The 18,982-nt window shown below is 38.0% G+C and overlaps 1 protein-coding gene across 4 annotated transcripts in view; it reads right to left on the reverse strand.

Moving 5' to 3' along the window:
- The window catches only part of arhgap33 (Rho GTPase activating protein 33), a 67,148-nt gene that overhangs the window by 7,189 nt on the left and 40,977 nt on the right, over positions 1-18,982 (reverse strand). For all 4 annotated transcript variants that reach the window (XM_079837146.1, XM_079837149.1, XM_079837148.1 and 1 more), the window contains 14 exons: positions 18,554-18,646; positions 17,053-17,175; positions 15,231-15,308; positions 15,061-15,142; positions 14,775-14,840; positions 7,639-7,788; positions 7,431-7,533; positions 7,119-7,263; positions 6,053-6,135; positions 5,816-5,923; positions 4,961-5,106; positions 625-784; positions 367-506; positions 186-260 (listed from right to left, as the gene is read on the reverse strand). In XM_079837146.1, coding sequence (XP_079693272.1) covers positions 186-260; positions 367-506; positions 625-784; positions 4,961-5,106; positions 5,816-5,923; positions 6,053-6,135; positions 7,119-7,263; positions 7,431-7,533; positions 7,639-7,788; positions 14,775-14,840; positions 15,061-15,142; positions 15,231-15,308; positions 17,053-17,175; positions 18,554-18,646 — 1,552 coding nt within the window. The remainder of the gene's footprint in view (positions 1-185; positions 261-366; positions 507-624; positions 785-4,960; positions 5,107-5,815; positions 5,924-6,052; positions 6,136-7,118; positions 7,264-7,430; positions 7,534-7,638; positions 7,789-14,774; positions 14,841-15,060; positions 15,143-15,230; positions 15,309-17,052; positions 17,176-18,553; positions 18,647-18,982) is intronic.

Raw genomic sequence — 18,982 nt, forward strand, 5'->3', positions numbered from 1 at the left:
ACACAGAAAGCCGGATAATTACGTCACTGGTGGGAAAGCATTTTCTCAAAAATGACGTAAATTTCCATTAATGGCGGGGAAAGAGTGAAAGTATTGATCTGTTAGGTCTTGTATCTTATTACACTGCTCCCTGGAAATTGATTGGTCAACCAGGGCATTAAAGCGTTACCAAATGTCATTCATACCTGCTCCACTGTGCTGAGAGGACAGGGACTCCTCACTCTTTGCTGACCTGAGCGTCACACTGTCTACCCTGCAACCTAAAGCAGACATACAACACTACAAACGGAGCCTCTGACATCAGGACATGCAAATCTATTTAGGATAAAGTACAATTTAAATAAATTAGCATGGTGTTTCTTATACCTGCATGAGAGGTAGTGGGCTGGAACAGAGAGGTGATCCTGGTGGGCTTACGTCGACCTGCAGCTGCAGGTTTTCCGATGGCAAAAAACGTCTTCCAACTGCCGCCTGCTGACTTCCGGACCTTCATCCCTCTTTTCCTCCTAAAAGAAACAAGAAAGAAGTAAAATGATTTATTTACAAACAAACTTAAAGAACTTAATTTGTAGGTTAACCATTTAGAAGTCTTTATAAGTCATTGATTTGTGCAAAGAAACCCACTTGTCGACAGGCAGGTCCAGTACAGTGTGAAACTGGCTGATAGCATGGTGATGAGGAGATCCCTGAAGGAGAAGAGGAGCTTGTGTGCGAGCCTGTGCTTCCTCCAGAGACAGAAGCCTGGTGGACACAAACGACTTGGGCCTGGTCAGAGACTGTCGTGCTGTGGAGTCACAGAAAAAAAGATTCAGATTCAGATCCAGCAAGCCAAAGGACATATGCGAGTTGATGCAATAAAGCAGCGAAGAGCACAGTGATTGACAACAAACAAACATGATACAATTATATGGCAAACGACAAGACATCTAAGCATCAACAAAAAACATCAGCTGCTCCAACACTTCCATGGCCTGTACAGCTGTACTGCAACAAGCTTTGTAGAAGAAATACAAGGGCGGGCCAACAGACAAAATCTTGAGTGGTTAAGGCCAGAAACAAAGTCTACGCAAGTACTCAAATGCACACTGCTGGTGCTTAGTAAAATTGACCATGCATTCTTGCAATACTGTGTTGAGTCAGGTTAATGCACGTTATAACGCCTCTTGTGGCAATGTTGGGAATTCAGTGCGTATATGCATTGATTTATGAATGCGCTAAGACACATTTCCAAATGCAACAACGTGTGAAACTGAGCCTGCATAGATAGAAGCGCTTGTGGTTGTGTACTTGCATAGAGTTTTTTGGGCCTCAGCAAGCCTATAAAGTCTGGGACATCAGACGAGTAGAGAAATCCAAAAACAAAGCCTGCAAAAAGTATCTGACATACAGAAGAAAAAAAGTCTAAACAACACTTTACCTGCTGCCAATGTCTCAGAGTCAAGTCGACACAAACAGATACTCTATAGCTAAAATTTTCACTATAGCATCCATCCCATTTAACCATCTTACCAAATGATTTTCCTCAATGTCCTACTTAACGAAAACCAAATTTACATGGTGGAAAAGATCAAATAGTAAGTAGTAGTGCTACTTTGTTCTCCTACAAAATAAACAAATAAATGTCAACATAGGGATTTATTGCATTATATCCATCTGTGTGCTGTACAATTTTAACATATCATTTACATCGGCAAAATATGTCTTTACAGCTGTCCTTGAACATAAACAATGGTCATAAAATAATCCATCCATGTGGAAAATTACATTGCTAATGACAAACACTACCGTTCTAAAGTTTGAGGTTGGTAAGATTTTAGAAAGAAGAATTTCTTCAGGATTCCTTGATGAATAGAAAGTTTAAAAGAACAGCATTTATATGAAACGGATGTCATTTATACATTTTTAAATGCCTTTACTGCCACTTCTGAACAATTTAGTGTGTCCTTGCCTAAAACTATTAATTTCTTCCAAACATTTGAAATATAAATTGTACTGACCCCAAACTTTTGAACAGTAGTGTAAACACACAGTTGTGTTGAATCTGAACAAAAAAAATATATATGTGAGCATAGATAGTATCTTTTGGATCACTGCTGGAAAGAAAGATTGCCATTTCTAGCTGGTCATTAGCTGGTCTAGATGGTTGATCAGCATCTACTAGCGGATGAACCTGCTGTGTACCTGGTAGACCACCTTGGACCAGCAACAAATCAGAAACCATACTCCAAGCGGAGACATTCTCACAGGACACATTCTGTTTCTTTTAATGGACATCCATGTACAAATGTCCTACTGTTTTACTGATTTTTCAGAAACAGTATAAGGAAGGTAATACACCTATAAAATTGTTTTCAGTAAACGTTTTTTTTATTTTTTTTTAATCTCAATAAGCACTAGCCCCTTAAGCTGGTTTGAACAGACTGTGATTTGAGTGTCCACTGTAGAGTCAGAGTCAGTCTGGATCTCATATCACTGAGAAGCGCCGTAGCTCAGGGTCCAGATAAGAGGGGTCAGTCAAACAGGACTCCCCCCTCGCCTCCTGAAGACTAACCAGGCGTGTTCGGGGCAGGCGTGAGATCTTGTGCTCGGCCCCTCTTGTTGCTATGGAAACACACAGCTCGCTCTCAGTAAACCTCACTTACATATGGGCGAGTCAGGCCACTGTAAATAAGTTCAATTGTGTGGTATGCTAGCCAAGTTCATCACAAGAGACTAATTTATCAAATCACATGTATAATAGGGCTGGGAGACATTAAATAAATCACAATTCATTTGGAATCATGTTGAAGGAAATAAGGGTTACATCTCCTTGCCCAGCGATTTGCAAATATGGGAGCAATATGACAGATTTTAATAGGTTCATACATATTTTAAAATGCTTAATTAAAACATATGCAAGTAAATATTATTGTAATTAAGTATAATGCATATTTGTGGATGCAAATAAAAAAAATACTATTCTATTAATTTTGTACAAATCTGCCTAGATAATTTTAACTAGTTTTTTATTTTATCATAATTAATGCGTTGAAGCATGCGATACATTTTTCCAGTTTAACACGTTACGATTATTTAACGCAATTAATGCAGCATCCGTTTTATTCCCGTCATCCTCTGGCCAGTGTTACAATATATGATCATGCTCTTATTCATGCAAATCCTTTCAAGCCATTCAAGCGCGATGAGACACAAAAGAGAATGCAGTGCAGTACTGGCGCGCGTCTGTGAATCTTTTGTCTGTGTGAATGCTGCATTAAAAATTATGAAATCATTACATTATAAAAATATATGAAGAAAACTTTAATGTTAGGTGCGATTATTAGGTGCCACAGAAAAATTTGTATTTAGTAAATTTTTTTAATCGATTGACAACACTAATATGAAAAATTAAATATTATGAATTTACATGTCAGCAGTGGCTGTTTGTTTGAAAGTATGGTTTTGCATACATATCACTATTTTATAATAAGACATTTCAAGGCAAAATACTTTGAGATTTACAGTAAAAATACAAAAATACAGTAAAAATAGTAAAATTGTTATATATTTATTTGTAATATTAAAATTTTAATTTATTCCTTTAAAAAAAATCTTGCTGACCCCAAACTTTTGATTAGTAGTGTAAATATCATGATAAAAACCATCAAAAGGCTAAAAATATTACAATAATATAACAAAATAGCGCAATCATTTATTTAGTCATATCGCCCAGCCCTAATATATTAAATTAATGTTGATCAATCCATTACAGTTATTTAATACGGTGTCATAAGGGATTAAAAAAGAGAGAGAGAAGAGATGAAGTCACAGGTCTGATTGCAGTAGTAACACTTTTATGAAAAAAGAAAAGAAAAAAAGCGCTGCATCTCAGAAGGGAAAAAACAGTGGTGAATAAAGGCCTGGAGGCTGCATCAGATGTCACTTTAAACCAAAGACTGGCAGAGGAAGTTAATAAACATTTGTCTTAATCGGTGGCAATTCTGTAATGAAAACAAGCCAGAGGCAGCATTACGTCTAGTGCATTTCTTACTATATCGGTTTACCAGACAACTCTGTTCCAAAACATGGTGCACAGTCAACATAAGCAGCATCCTTACTAAAGTTCGTCACTGAGCTTGTCACATTACCGGATTGGTTTCTCTTTGAAGGTTACAACATGGCTGCCAAAAGAAAGTATATTTTAAGGCAGCAAAATTAAGTTGCATACCCTTTTGCTTTAAAATGCTTAGTTAGGCAGCTCACTAAGTTTTGGAACAAAACCAACGTCACTGCTTCAAACAGCACTTTCATTAAACAGGCAGAGCATGTGAGCCAAGCGGAGAGGTGTGACACTCCAGTGCGCTCCGCTCAATCGCTCACCGGTAAAATGACGTCCGCTCAAATCCCGCTCCGACATGAAACCTCTCTTTACTATACGTCTTTCTGTTTGTAATGAATTTCCACTCTCCATTGACAAGCGTTTACTTCCTTGAAGGCGGGTACTCTTAAAACTATTGGATCTGCCCAGAGCCACTCTGGATCTGCCATAACCAATCGCTGACGTTTGGTCGTTACGCATGTCATCTCAAACTAGAGCACGACATCAACGTCATCGCTCTCAGCCACTCCCTCTGTTCGCTGATTGGACCGGTTTAAATTTGATCGGAGAAAACCAGCAAATATACAGCAATCCCAGACGGAGTACTGAAGGAAAATGAAAATTGGGCGGAAGTACGTAGGAGGGCGGAGCCAGGCTAATTGCTTATTTCACATGTTCTCGAAACAGCATAAAAGGGTATCCTGGGTTGAGTGAGCGGCCCTGAGTAGAATGAGTGAGCAGAGCGGAGTGGAATCTTCAGAAATATTACCGCTCCACTCACATGCTCTGGTTTGAAGACACCGGACTCAATGAGTGGTTTACTGATGAGTGTGAACATCTATAGCGGAAAAATACATTTTGTTGTTTTCTGGTTCAACATACCTGCACTGAAACGTCCAACAGAAGTGAAAGAGTCACTGAAAAGAACTTCCACATTGCTGAGCAGAAACTCCACGACCACGGACTGAATGCGCACTTCTTTAAACGGATCAGCGCCGCTTAAGCCTGTTGATTCGATTTCTTTGGACCTGACACAGAACAACAGGAGATTCTGATTCAGACAAAAGAGGTTTCATTTGAACCCTGAGCCTATACTAGTAAAAGCTACAACAAAAATCAGTATATACGAGTGTTCAGTTCAACAGTAATATTTTAGGACAAAAACAAAACACTGATATTTTTGAAAATGTTGTTTTGCTTGATAGTTATTTATGTTATGACAAAAAATACGGCTTAAAATGAGAATAGGCATAGAAAATATAAACCTATCTATAAATGCCGAAAAGATAACTTTAAAAAAAATATCCAGCACAGAAATAGTAAAAGTAAAAATAATTTAGTTACAAAGTATTTTATGGCTACTATGGCTAAGAAATAGACAAACAAATGAAAATATTAATTTGAACAAAAACTATTTTACTATACAAGAAAAAAAAGAGACCCTTGTTATGACAAATATACAACTAGTCCGGTACAATTGTAAGTAATATACATATTATACTAAAATATCTGACTGCAGAATGCTATGAATGACCAATTAGTATCAATTATTCTGTCATTGACCAATCCAAGACAGCCATTACATTAACTGCTTCTAATATCAAGCTAATCATGGTTATGCTGATAATTAAAAATACAATTAAATAAATAAAAACCCTACTATTAGCAATTAGGAATATCATAACCAATACATTGTGCATTGATAATATTTAGAAAAAAATCCATGTAAAAAGTTACCTAAGCAGGTTAGGGGCCCAGACGATGGCCAGATTCTTAATGTGCATGTTAGTCTCTCCACTGCAGGTGCCCAAATGGGCCAGGTGTCTGATGAGGTACTCCAAAGTGCTGTGAGACAAACACAAACACATCACTTATTGTCAGAAAACACAGCTCTTTATGTCACACTTCATTTTCACATCAATGTCAATAACAGGTGACACAACTTGATCCATGTGTAGTAAGTATTGGGGTTACCGGTAGTGAGGAGGAGGAAGTTGCTGGATAACATCGTGCACTTTCACCATTCTCTCTTCATCTGTCATCTCTCCCATACATTCCTAGTCAGACAGGAAGATTCAGCTCGCTTATTACATTACTGGAAGTTTGGTGTCTGTAAGATTTTTTTAAAGGGATAGTTCACCCAAAAATTATCCCATAATTTACTTGCCCTCAAGCCATCCTAGGTGTATATGAATTTCTTCTTTCAGACGAATACAATCTGAGTTATATTAAAAAATGTCCTGGCTAATCCAATCATTATATGGCAGGCCAGAATTTGAATCAAAAAAGTGTATTCATCCATTATAAAAGTACTCCACATAGCTCCAGGGGTTAACAAAGGCCTTCTGAAGTGAATCAATGGTTTGTGTAAGAAAAATATCCATATTTAACATGTTATAAAGTAAAATATCTATCTTCTGCCAGACCGTCTTCCGTATTCAACTTATAAAAAAAGTGTAATGCCTCTTGCAGTTCAAAATGATTACCTTTGCTTCGTGCCAGTTACCTTTAAAAAAAATATATATATAACTCTTGATTGTATTCGTCTGAAAAAAGAATGTCATATACACCTAGGACGTCTTGAGGGTGAGTAAATCATGGGGTAACTTTAATGTTTAGGTTTTTTTAAAGTAGTCTCTTATGCTGCATTTACAGCTGCATTTATTTGATAAAAAATACAGTAATATTGTGATATATTATTGCGATTTAAAATAACAGTTTTCTATTTTAGTACATTTTGAAATGTCATTGAAGACTGGAGTAATTCAGCTTTGCATCACAGGAATTAGTGTAAAATGATCCTTCAGAAATAATTATGCTGATTTGGTGCTCAAAAAAAAAAAAGTCCATTACACATTTTTGATACATCGCGCATTGTCATTGATATTGTGCCCAACTGTTTCTAAGATTATTATCTGAAAACAAGACATCTTCGGCCAGGAAAGGCTTTACAGTATCGTGATATTACCATTATGAAACCCTCATTTTGCAGCATCTTTGAACATAACTCAGAATTAAGAATAAAGCCAGAATTACTTACAGCAAACTTGTCGTAGAGTTGGTACGTGAGCAGAGGATTGGGCAGCTCTCTGAAGTACAGTTTGCACAGTGAGCCAACGCAGTGAATATCCTGCATGTACACGTCTTTCGTCAGGTCCGGAACATTTTCACTGTCAAACTCATGCCTGATTGGGATGAGATCCAAGAGAAGAACATATGTCATGGCCATGCATATAAAGAAAACATTAATTACACCCTTAAATTATCGTTTATCGACCTTTATATAAATTTCCAGAATAAAGTATCTTGTACAAAATCCTGAAAAGGAAATCTGGCACATGAACAGACACACCTGAGTTTCTGTATGTTGGAGGACACGCCAGAGTGTCTGTAGATGCCATCCACCACGCCATGCTTCTCTATGAACTCTGAGCAGCTCTTTAGGACCTGCGGCACTGAAGTTTGACCACAAAATTTTTTTAAATCACTATACATTTGAAATGACACTTTTCACACCCATACATTCCTTTCATAGCACATAGAGAAAATTGTTTCTGTACCATCTAGACCAGAGTTGAGGAGATGCTCGCCGAGGTCACAGCCGAACACCCGTTCTTTCAGGATTCCCCTCTGCTTTAGCTTTTGTTTGGTGGGTCTGGACTTCATGAAGGTGCGCAGGAAGCCCATCAGTTTGCCATGTTTCTTGGACACTGCCAAAAGGGGGCGACAGAGGCAATTGAAAATGTGGACAGCACACTTTCACACAATACACAGTTCACACACACACTCAGCAGGGAATATCTGTAAAATGTGTTAATTTGGGATTTCCTTCAAACACAAACAACATTTGAGGAGCACAGATGAGGGGTTTTGAGTATGACATCATACAAATAATAAAATCAAACTGTCATCAGGAAAAAAACGATATCATACATCCAATAGTATTAATGCAAAATATATGAATATATATTTTAATTATAATATATATAAAACATTTGAATATACTCAAAACTTCTACATTGATTTATAAATGACCTTTTCGATATTTAATATGTAAATAAATGGGAATGGGAATCTAAGGTGTATTAAGCTGAATAAAATGCTACACCTACTATTCACTGTGTTTATAGTGGTATAGTAGTAATAGCTCCCTATTATTCAGAATTGTATTAAAGTTGTCTGAAACCTGTGAACTTTGCAAAGCACTAACAGGTGACTGGCACACAAGAAGTCTGAACATTTCTGCAGCTTCGCATGAGCACTGACCCCTAGAGAGAAGAAAACCACACCACAAATACCTAAAAAAAAGCCAGCCAGTAAACTCTGTTCTATGAAGTCTACAACTCCTGCAGGTTGTGTTCCATTTGTATAGATCAGCCATATGTCTAACAACCATATCACTGTGAGTAGGACTGCGCAATATAGCTATAGATTAGTGGTTCTCAACATTTTTGAAATCATATTTCAAAACTGCTTATTTACAGAAACTAGGAATGGTATGATTTTAAAATAAATAAAATAATTTATTAAATTCCATTATTTCAATATCTGAATGTTCTTTAGGGTTTGCACTTTTTGTTACCAAACAGGGTTTAAAAAAAAGTTTACTACCTAATAGCAATTTATACTCAAAATATTTCAGAAAATTAAAAAAAAATTATACACATTTATTTATAAATATACGAAGCCCCGCGCATGACATGGGGAAAAAAAAAATATATATCTTAGCAACAAATTAATTAATTCCCATGACCTACTAACATGTTAGCATGTTTTACTAATTACTAATGTTTTACTTTTTATTTAAAGGGTTACTTCAGTGATTTAGCATCAAGCTTTGTCTCAGTAGAAACCCGGTAGTATTTTCGAATTATCGTACTTTCCCCCCTCATGTCCCCCTGAGACGAGAGAATTATGCATTTTATTTCTGGAAAAAATCCTACGATGATACAAAAATCGTAATTTTGCATCATTAGAGCATTTTTTGGCCAGAGGCTAGAGACTACAGCCAGTTGAAGGAGCTAGTTCCACATGTGGGATCTCACTCACAGAATGTAAATGCTTACGTCCGCTCGGCTGGGGCATTCATAATGGAGCAGTGCGGAGCAAAGAGAGTGTTTCAACTTTTGAATGAATTCCTATGAAAGTTAAGCTTCCATAGGCATGATCTGAAAACATGCCAGACTCAGCTCAGCTCTTCGCTCTCGTGATGAATGAAATCTGACTCCTGCTGCATTTGTGTCGTGACTTTCGTTCGGCTCACTCACACTTAATTGAAAAGACACGTTCAGTTTTTAATTGTAGTGTCTGTTTTCTAACTGAACAAAATGATTTTATTACTATGAAAATCAAAACGACAGTGGGGGCGGTGTCATGATGGGCAAGTGATAACCAGTAGCCGTGGCTTTGGGAGTGGCCTTGATGGGCAGCGAAGCAGGTGCATTCTGGGAGTTGTTGTCTTTCATCCACATGAGACAAAATACATTTTCTGTTTTTCATCGGTCTAGAAGGCACCAAATTAAAAAATAATTTCCCATTTCAACTACATAAATGACCCAGTTTAAATACACATTCATCTTCCCAGCGCTGAAGTACCCCTTTAAGTAAATCGTGCGCACAATATAATAATTTGTTCCCTTGTTTCATTAAATTGTGGCCATGTTGTAATAATTAATGTCCTTGTTTTAGTTAAATCAAGATTATTTTAACACGGTCATGACTTAAACAAGCAAATAAATTAAACGAGGCAGATTAAACGAGTGAAAGAATTAGTAAATCATGGCCACAAATTACTAAAATAAGAAAATGAATTCTTAATTTGTTGCCACGAGATATATATATATATAGATTAAATTTATTAATTGTTCATGACTTTTCTTTTTAAAAGTCCCTTTTATATCCAGTTTGAAGAACCCTGGTGGCTAAGGAATGGCTAAAGTTACTAACATCTAGCTATTTTAGCTTAGGTTTTCTCTTATTTTAAATAATTTTAAGCCATCTTCTGCCCCATTGGAAGTGTACTGGGGCCAAATAGTCCTGACACCCTGGTTGAGAACCACTGCAATAGACACTTCACAGGCCTCAAAGTCAATGACCTGGATGACACATAAATGTAGGATAAGAAAGTTAAAGGCAGGGTAGGCGATTTGTTCCAGAAACATTTTTTGTTATGCTGGTTAAAAAGTCTCTTCACATTCTGATTCGGTCCAAATGCAATGATATGATGTCCTATCTGTCTGTCAACATATGCATTTTCATACCTCCACGCACCCTGCCCTTGTCATCAGCTCGTTTCATGCTATGCCGAGTTAGACATCAGTCACCAATAGGGATGAAACGATTACCGGTTTCACGATAAACCACAGTAAAATTTAGTGACGGTTAGTAATATCGTTTAAAATGTAATTATCATTAAAACCGCGTGTGATTATCACGATTTTGAAAACTCACGGTAAATCTTGTCCAATCAGCGTCAGTCTGGCGCAGCGCAGCGCTGTTTTTTGAATGAGAAGAAATGGCAGAAGGCAGTGACAGTGCCGGGAGATTTTTCAGACTTCTAAAAGGACCAAATCTGAGGTGTGGTCATATTTTGGCTTTTACAAAAGTCCTGAGGGAAACTTAATCGAAGATGGTCACCCTGTCTGCAGAACATGCCAGAAGAAAGTCACTGTAATAGGGAGAACACTTCAAAACTACGAACGCAAGGCAAGTGGACTTTGACCTGAATACCAAAACTACGTATGGGAAATAATAACGTAAAGCGAACGAACAAATTCAGCCAAGACTAGGGTGACATTTAAGGGATAATAATCAGGGCTTGACATTAACAACCGCCATTTGCGGGTGTAACGTTATTTCGGCTGCACATGACAGCTACTTTGGCTGTTGAACTTATTATAGTCTTCTCAAAAGCCATCTGTTATAATCGCGTTGCACATTATAACCACTCACACGTGTTTCTATTAAGTTTATGAATACAATGTCTTATAATCAGAGGCGTTCAGATTAGCTGGAGTTTTGTTCAGAGTGCGTGCCACTCTCACTCGCTAAAATCTAACGTTACACTCAAAGCAGAGATAAACGTGCGATGTACGCAGGAGATTCATTCATCATACAGTGGTTGACTGTTTTTGTTCTATTTCAGCAGCGAAAATACTTTCAAACAAACACAGCAGAACCACAGCGCATCTGATATGACTAGCATAAAATTGGCGAATTTAGGGACCGTCTATAAAGTTACATACAACATTGGTAACGTTATACATGTTTCTAACTTTAATAGCATTTGAAGAGAATGACAGTCATAAAACTGACTGTAAAGTGATCATCTAGGTGTCAGTATGATGCACACATTTTGATATTTAATAAAATAAACTGTCAAATCATATGGAAATATGGATATGCATTATTTCACCAGGATACTGTTTGGGCTCTAACACAATATATGCTAGATTTAAATGCATCATTGCTGAACACTGATGAGAATATTGCTTGAGAATATATTTAGAGATAATATTAGAGATTATATTTACACCAAATTATTATTATTTATGCGTTGCTATTGACGACGGCCATTTTAAGGAAGGAAATCACACAGAATCTAGCTTAAAAAAAGTGCATAGAGCTGCTTTAGTTATTTGCTGTTTGTTGATTTTCAAATATAAAACTTGTTGAAATGTTTTAAGTGTGTGCATCTGTTCTTTTTAAAAACTTTCATCTCATTTGAACAAAACCGTGATAATATTGATAACCGTGATAATTTGGGTCACTATAATCGTGATGTGAAATTTCCATAGCGTTTCATCCCTAGTCACCAAGCACCGCAACCGAAACAGAAGCCACCTTTTACAGTTCCCCCTGAACCAAAACAACCAGCTTATGCTGCATTCATGCCATCACTACTGTAATTTGGAAGATATGGAAACCTGTGACATTATACTTTGCTCTAAGTTTGCTCTGAGTTTGAACTGTGCTCCAAGTTTGATGTTTAAATGTTATGTGCTTTGAGACATGAGGTAGTTTAACGGCATCTCTCGTGATGCTTTTGTTTGCTCCCTGCTGTACGTGTTCATGTGTTTTGAAGGAGGCGTGGCTTTGGAGACGCTTTGAAGGGAGGGTGGGACCTCATGCTTTCAAAGCTAGCTCGCCATTGCCAGCCGCTCCGAAAATTGCCTACCATACCTTTAATTTGGTTAAATGAGGGCCTTTGACATCTGTTATGCAAGTCATCATTAATGCCATCTAAGAAGCAGCACTTTTAGAAATGTATGTGTGAAAAGGACATCTCTAGGACATCGTGTGAGGAGTGAAACTACATTTTGTTTTTGACTAATGGTGTCCACTGCTTGTCGCTGGAATCTTGTTGCATCATGCCTGGTTAGGACACATTGTTAAAAAGTTCGATATGACATGGAGCAAGCACAATCAAAATCAATCCTCACAGCCCACTAACACGTTCTCATTTATACAACAAGAAGCCTGCAATTCTTCGACAGATGCTAGAGATTGATGCCCACATGAACACTTGAATGAATTATACAACATTTTTGCTGTCTTCACCATCCAACACCCAAGCTCATCCTCTCCAAACCTCCCACACGTTCTCTGCCTGCCGTATAAACAACCACAATCTGTATTACAAACCCTAGGTGTCTCAGAGGATAGAAGGCGTTAGAAAAAGACGGATACAGAAATGTTAGTTTAGGTAAATTCACTGAAGTTGTTACCAGCCAGGCTTAGGAACCAAGGATGACGAACTGAGAGAAAAAGAAGGGAACACAATCGACAGAAACATCAAATGCATCTTTAGTGTTATTATGTTATAACTAATTCACTGTTAAAGCATTTCATTAGAAGATGCTGCTGTCATGTACAGAAGACTAACCAAAATTCTTAGACATACATTTGTGACAAATAATAACAGAGACATTGTTTGGACTGCAGTGGCTTTCAAGGCCATAAAAATAACCTTAAAAACAGCAGCAGTGCCACCGAAGGCTACAATATCATCTGTGCTAGACCATCAAGAAACCAAAGCATGTGTTTTAAAGAAAACAACTAGGGCTGGGCGAAATATCACCTATTCACCATTAGTGGTTGACTGATATAGTTTTTTCAAGGGTTGGTGCAGATACCAATATTTAGAGGTTGGCTGATATACACTACCGTTCAAAAGTTTGGGGGCAGTAATATAAATAATGAATGAAATGAATACTTTCAATCATTAAGGATGATTTAAACTGAACAAAGGTCCCAGTAAAGACATTTATAATGCTAAGTTTTTTCACCAAAGAAAAAAAAAGATCTAACATGGTTTCCACAAAAATATTCAGCAGTACAACTGTTTACAACACTGATAATGTATCTTGAGCAAATCAGCATATTAGAATGTGACAGTGAAGACTGGAGTAATGATACTGAAAATCTAGCTTTGCCATCTCAGGAATAAATTACACTGGGTGTATCCAAACTTTTGACTGATTGTCAATACTTTATTCTATACTTTATAAGGGGTTGTTGAATGCTTGATTCTGACAATTGACAATATTTTCCAGTAAATGCACAGCTTAAGTAGTTTCTTGACTGCATTACAGTTCAATATAGATGTACTTTGACAATATTTTCCAGTAAATGCACAGCTTAAGTAGTTTCATGACTGCATTACAGTTCGATATATACTTCACCAAATTATTTCAGTTATTTCAAAGATTCTTGCAGCCTACCACAGCAAAAGAATGAAAAACCACAAAGACATTGAAATAAATATGACAAGCATATTATTATCTATGGAAAGCATGCTCCATATATGCTCTCTCCCTCTCATGCCCAGTGCCAAATGGTACATTTCATGTGTAACTGTGTCCATTAAGTCCACAAGACTGTATGGTTACCCATTTGTAATTTTAGGTTTCAGAAGGTTGCCCCCTTTAGGGTCGATATGCGCCCCCGACTTTTGCAGAGCCTGCACTGAAGTGAGCTTCATAGCAGACTTCTTTCCCGACGATCAAAGCGGCATCACGAAAGTGTGGACTCGGAGGAAGATCGCAAGGGCTTAAAGTTCCATTTGGGACAGGACCTTACAATCTCTCCTGCACAAAAACTTTTCAGGCCCATGACTTTCTCAATAAAACAGTTTTGCCTCTGAAGAGCTACAGTATGTGACATTTCTCAGTAGCATTTTTTTTTAAGTAATTAAACTTACAGCTTCACTATTAGTAGACACTGCTAATGTCTCTCACTCTCAAACAACTACATATCACTGTCTCAAGCCTCCTTTACTAGCTCTAAAAAAATAACAAAAACCTGAAAAATGTCTTGAGGTGCAGTAACCGTAGTATACAAGCAAAATAATTGATTTCAGACAGTGAATTATAGAATAATAATGCACAATCAATGAGCCATATATTGCCGTTTAAACTGGGAATTAACTTCAAATTAATTTCAAGTCACTTAAACCCAGCATCTGAAGGCTCACATTCATCTGCCTCCACTTTTGAGTGCAATGTACATCTCAAAATCCAATCAACAACCGATGCATAGAACCAAATCCCCGCTCTTTTTCAATAATCCCTTACACTCAGACAAACGTCACAATACAGAAGAATAGATGTGTCGCTACTTCCGTGTCATTGCGTCAGTAATACTATGCCCAGCCCTAATTGCAACTACTGAAAAGTAAAAAATTACTCGACCATACCTGATGTTGGAGAGGAAGGCCCAGTTGTGTTGGTAACACCAGGTTTGGAGCTCAACATATCCACCTCTGAAACACAGAAGAACAGCCAATGAAGATTGGCTGAACAACTAAATGATGTGTACTGAAACATTGGTCAAGCAGCAGGAAGTAGAGATCAGAAATGACAGAACACTTTCTCAGCAGTCTTTTGGAAGTACATTTTTCAATCAATTTAGCTAAAGAGACTTTAAATGGCATTTCTACTTCCAGTCTTTGATCTCTAGATAAAAGACAGTGTGCGTGGTACCTTGCTTACTGACAGGAGCACTGACCGACTGCGGCAACTTCTCATTGATTAATTCCACACATTCACTGGGAAAGAAGCCAACCTGAGGAAAAGAGAGGGGAACACTGTTCTCAAAGTTGTCAGTGTTACTGAAGATGGCCCATATCAGGTCCTGAGGTTTAGACTGGTACCTGGAATCCATGCTTCCCTCTCCACCACGTGGTGTCCTCTTTGGGCGGCATGTCAATCACTGACAAAATATCACCAACCTTTAGAAAGAGGAAGAAAGACACATACAAGCAATTAACATGCAAACTGACACACGCATCTAATAAGATATATATGCAAATGACTTGTGCACTGAGGGTGTCAAAAAACTCTTAAAATATATATTAGAATGATGATTGAGTTAATATTTTTTTAAACCACAAAAATGTCAACAGCTAGAATCATGTGTACTGTAGACAACACTCTCTTCATATATTTTTCACAACATCTATTCAAAAGCACTGTTGCGTGCCGAAATACACTTTGACCCAAATTTTTAAAAGAGGAAGGGGGAAAAAAATATCAGTTCCTATATTGCACTGGAGAGCAGAAAGCGAAAGAATCAAGCCTGAGAGGAGAGAAAACAGAAAAAGAAGAAACTTAAAATGGAAAATTTGTCCAGATAAATGTTGATGTTAGCTTAAAAAAGCCTTGCCTAAATGTTTCAAATGCAACTAACAGACAGACAGTTGTTAAAATGCTTGAAGTGGTTGCTAGGGTGTTTCTAGGTGGCTGTTAAGTTGTTCTAGGTGGTTGCCAAGGCTTTGCTAGGTGTTTGCAAAAGAATTCAGAGCGTTTGCTAGGGCTTTTGACAGACTTTAAGATTCGACAGACAGATAAATACAGCATTACTAACAAGCTGTTTGGGTGCTTGGGTATTTCTAGGTGGCTGTTTGGGTGGTTTCAAAGTGTAGCTAGAATGTTCAATAGACTCAAAGATTCCATATAGATAGACAAACAGACCAATAGATTGCCAAGTGGTCGCTAGGGTGCTTGGAGTGGTTGCTAAGGCAATTCTAGTTGGCTGCTAGGGTTTTGCTATTTGTTTTTTACAAAGGGCATCCAAAGTGTATTTGAGAGACTTGAAGAATCAAAAGACAGACATAAATACGTAGTTCCTAAGGTCCTTGGCATGGTCGCTAAGGTGTTTCTAGGTGGCTGCTAGTTTGTTCCGGGTGGTTGCTAAGGCATTCCCATGTGGTTTAGGAGAGGTTGCTAGAGCACTGGTATGTGGTTATTGCTATGTGGTGTATTTTACCAAAATGATGTCATACATATGCAAAAGAATTGAAGAGTGACAGAAAGAAAAGAGAGAGAGAAGGGACCTCAATGTGTTCTAAGTTTGGGTCACCCCATTCTCTGGCCCAGAAAGAGACGCTGTATATGGAGCAGTGTACAGGGAGGGGGGGGACAGGAATAGACCTGACGGATGAGGAAGAAAAGGAGGAAGAGCAGAGAGAACAAAACTGTGTCCCAGGACCAGGCAGACTGTGCATGCATGTGCAGAATAAGGACAGGACGAAAGAAAGAGAGAACTCAAACTGGGTACAAGGTCTTTTGGACGAGTTTGGAGTTTATGATGTAGTTTGATGTACAACACTGAACGGAACAAATGGTTAGAGAGTCCGACTGGTAACCAGAAGATTGCGGGTTTGTTTGTCATTACCAGCAGGAAATGACTGAGGTACCCTTGAGCAAGGCACCTAACCCCCAATCGCTACCCGGTTGCCACATTAAAATGGCTGCCCACTGCTCTGCGTGTGTGTGTCCACAGTTTGCAGTGTGTGTGTGTGTGTGTGTGTGTGTGTGTGTGTGTGTGTGTGTTTTCACCACTCACTGCTCCTAATGTGTGTACACTAACTTAGATGGGTTAAATGCAGAGGACAAATTCTGAGTGTGGGTCACTTTCACTTTATTTAAAACATTGGATTCTTTCATATCTCCCAAAGTAAATGGTCAGAGTACCTCGATGGAGATCTCATCGCTAGCCTGGGCAGTGTAGCGCTTGATGACGTGAGCAGCAGCGATGGCGGGGACGTTTAAAGATGCTTCTTCTTTCAGCAGGAACCTGTTGCCATGGTTGTCAATCTGCAATGATTGTAAAAAAGCAATTAGCTATAATAATGCAAGACTTCAGGTGGTCGAAATCTCAGCAAGATTCCGAGCGAATTTGCCTTAAACAAAAACTGCCATGTTTTACAAAGAAATCTAAAAATGTTGAGATTTGCAATATGGTAAGAAAAATGGCAAGTAAAAATGACCAAAAAATACTATAAATTAGTATTTAATGCTCATGTCATTCCAAACTTGTATGACTGACTTTCTTCTGTGGAACATTAAAGTCCCTGTAAAAGCAATTCTGAGATTTGTTTTTTAAACACATTATAAATGTTAATGTTAGAAATGTATTGCTGAAACAAAGACTGTGAACTGTGTAGTACTGAATTGTGGAGTTAGACCGTTAAACAGTTTTCACTATTTGTGTTCAGGATTTTTTGGACGGGGCTAAAACGGTGGCTCGATGACGCACTGGAGCCACTGAGCCTGGCCCCTCCCCTAACACTAGCATCAGTTCTCCCCCTCAATCACGAGTTACTGCTACTGTCAGTCACGTTAGTTACTTCAGCCCACAGTTTGCTAGTTAGTTATGCCTTCGTCGTGTAAATGCCTATTACCTGGTTGCGATAACTTACAAAACAGCTTACAAAACAAAAACTATGACATCAAGAGGTGGATTAATTTTGTGAAAAGCCACCTTGATGGAGAGCTGAGGATCACCACCAACACCTGCCTCTGCAGTGATCAGTTTACAACGGATAGTTTTATAAACTTTCATCAGAGACAAGTGGGATTCACTGATAATCCTGCAGAATTATCTAGCTACAGAATAGGGCTGAACCGACTATCTGCCACCCCGGCCTTCATCCTCCCATCCCGCCGACCACTGGTGCCATCGTCGTCAGCACGTGCCCACCAATGAGTGTTGTCTTGTGTGCTAACGGCAGCTTTTCCACGAGTGGCCGTGGTTTCAGAGCCGCAAGCGGACACGCCCCCAGCGCTTGAGAGCCAAGAATACTGCTTATTTTTTCAAGATTTTGATAAGCTATTTTATTTACTTGACCTTTTTTATCATTCATGACATTCCATATTTGGCTGGGTGGTTAATACCAATTTTTCTGTGGTGTGAAACTCAGAACACATTTAATTTTGACTTTACAGGGACTTTAAAGAAGTCAATACAACGGAAGTCAATGGTCTACAAAAATGCTTAGTTGTCAACATTCTTTAAAATATGTTTTGTATTTCACGGAAGAAAGAAATGCAAAGAGGTTTGGAATGATATGGTGAGTAAATGACAATTTTCATTTTTGGGTGAACTATCTTTTTTTTATCCATTTCTTCTATATTTCTGTTCTTATCTACTCTAATATATGTTTGCGGTCTCATCTCTCTGTTTGTCTCTCACCTCCATCCAGGAGAGAACCGGCCCACAGTTTAGCTTATTGTCCACAATCATGGAGAGGCGGTTCAGATACTCCGACAACAGTGGTGTGAAGATCTGTGTGATCAACATGCATGTTAAAACAGCAAATTCATTCAGTTGTCAAACACTACTCAAAGATATCACTGAAGCAATGTTCCGGGTTCAATCACTGAAGCAATGTTCCGGGTTCAATACAATTTAAGATCAAACAGACAATCTCAATCTTTTTTTAAATTAAATAATTTGGGGTCAGTAAGATTTTTTGTTTTTACTCAGCAAGGAAGCATTAAATGATCAAAAGTTACAATAAAAGACATTTATAATGTTTCAAAAGATTTTCATTTCAAATGAATGCTGTTCTTTTAAACTTTCTAAATAATCCTTGAAACAAATGCATCACCTTTCCATAAA

This window comes from Gobio gobio (assembly GCF_949357685.1).
Source record: "Gobio gobio genome assembly, chromosome: 15".
Classification (NCBI taxonomy): domain Eukaryota; kingdom Metazoa; phylum Chordata; class Actinopteri; order Cypriniformes; family Gobionidae; genus Gobio; species Gobio gobio.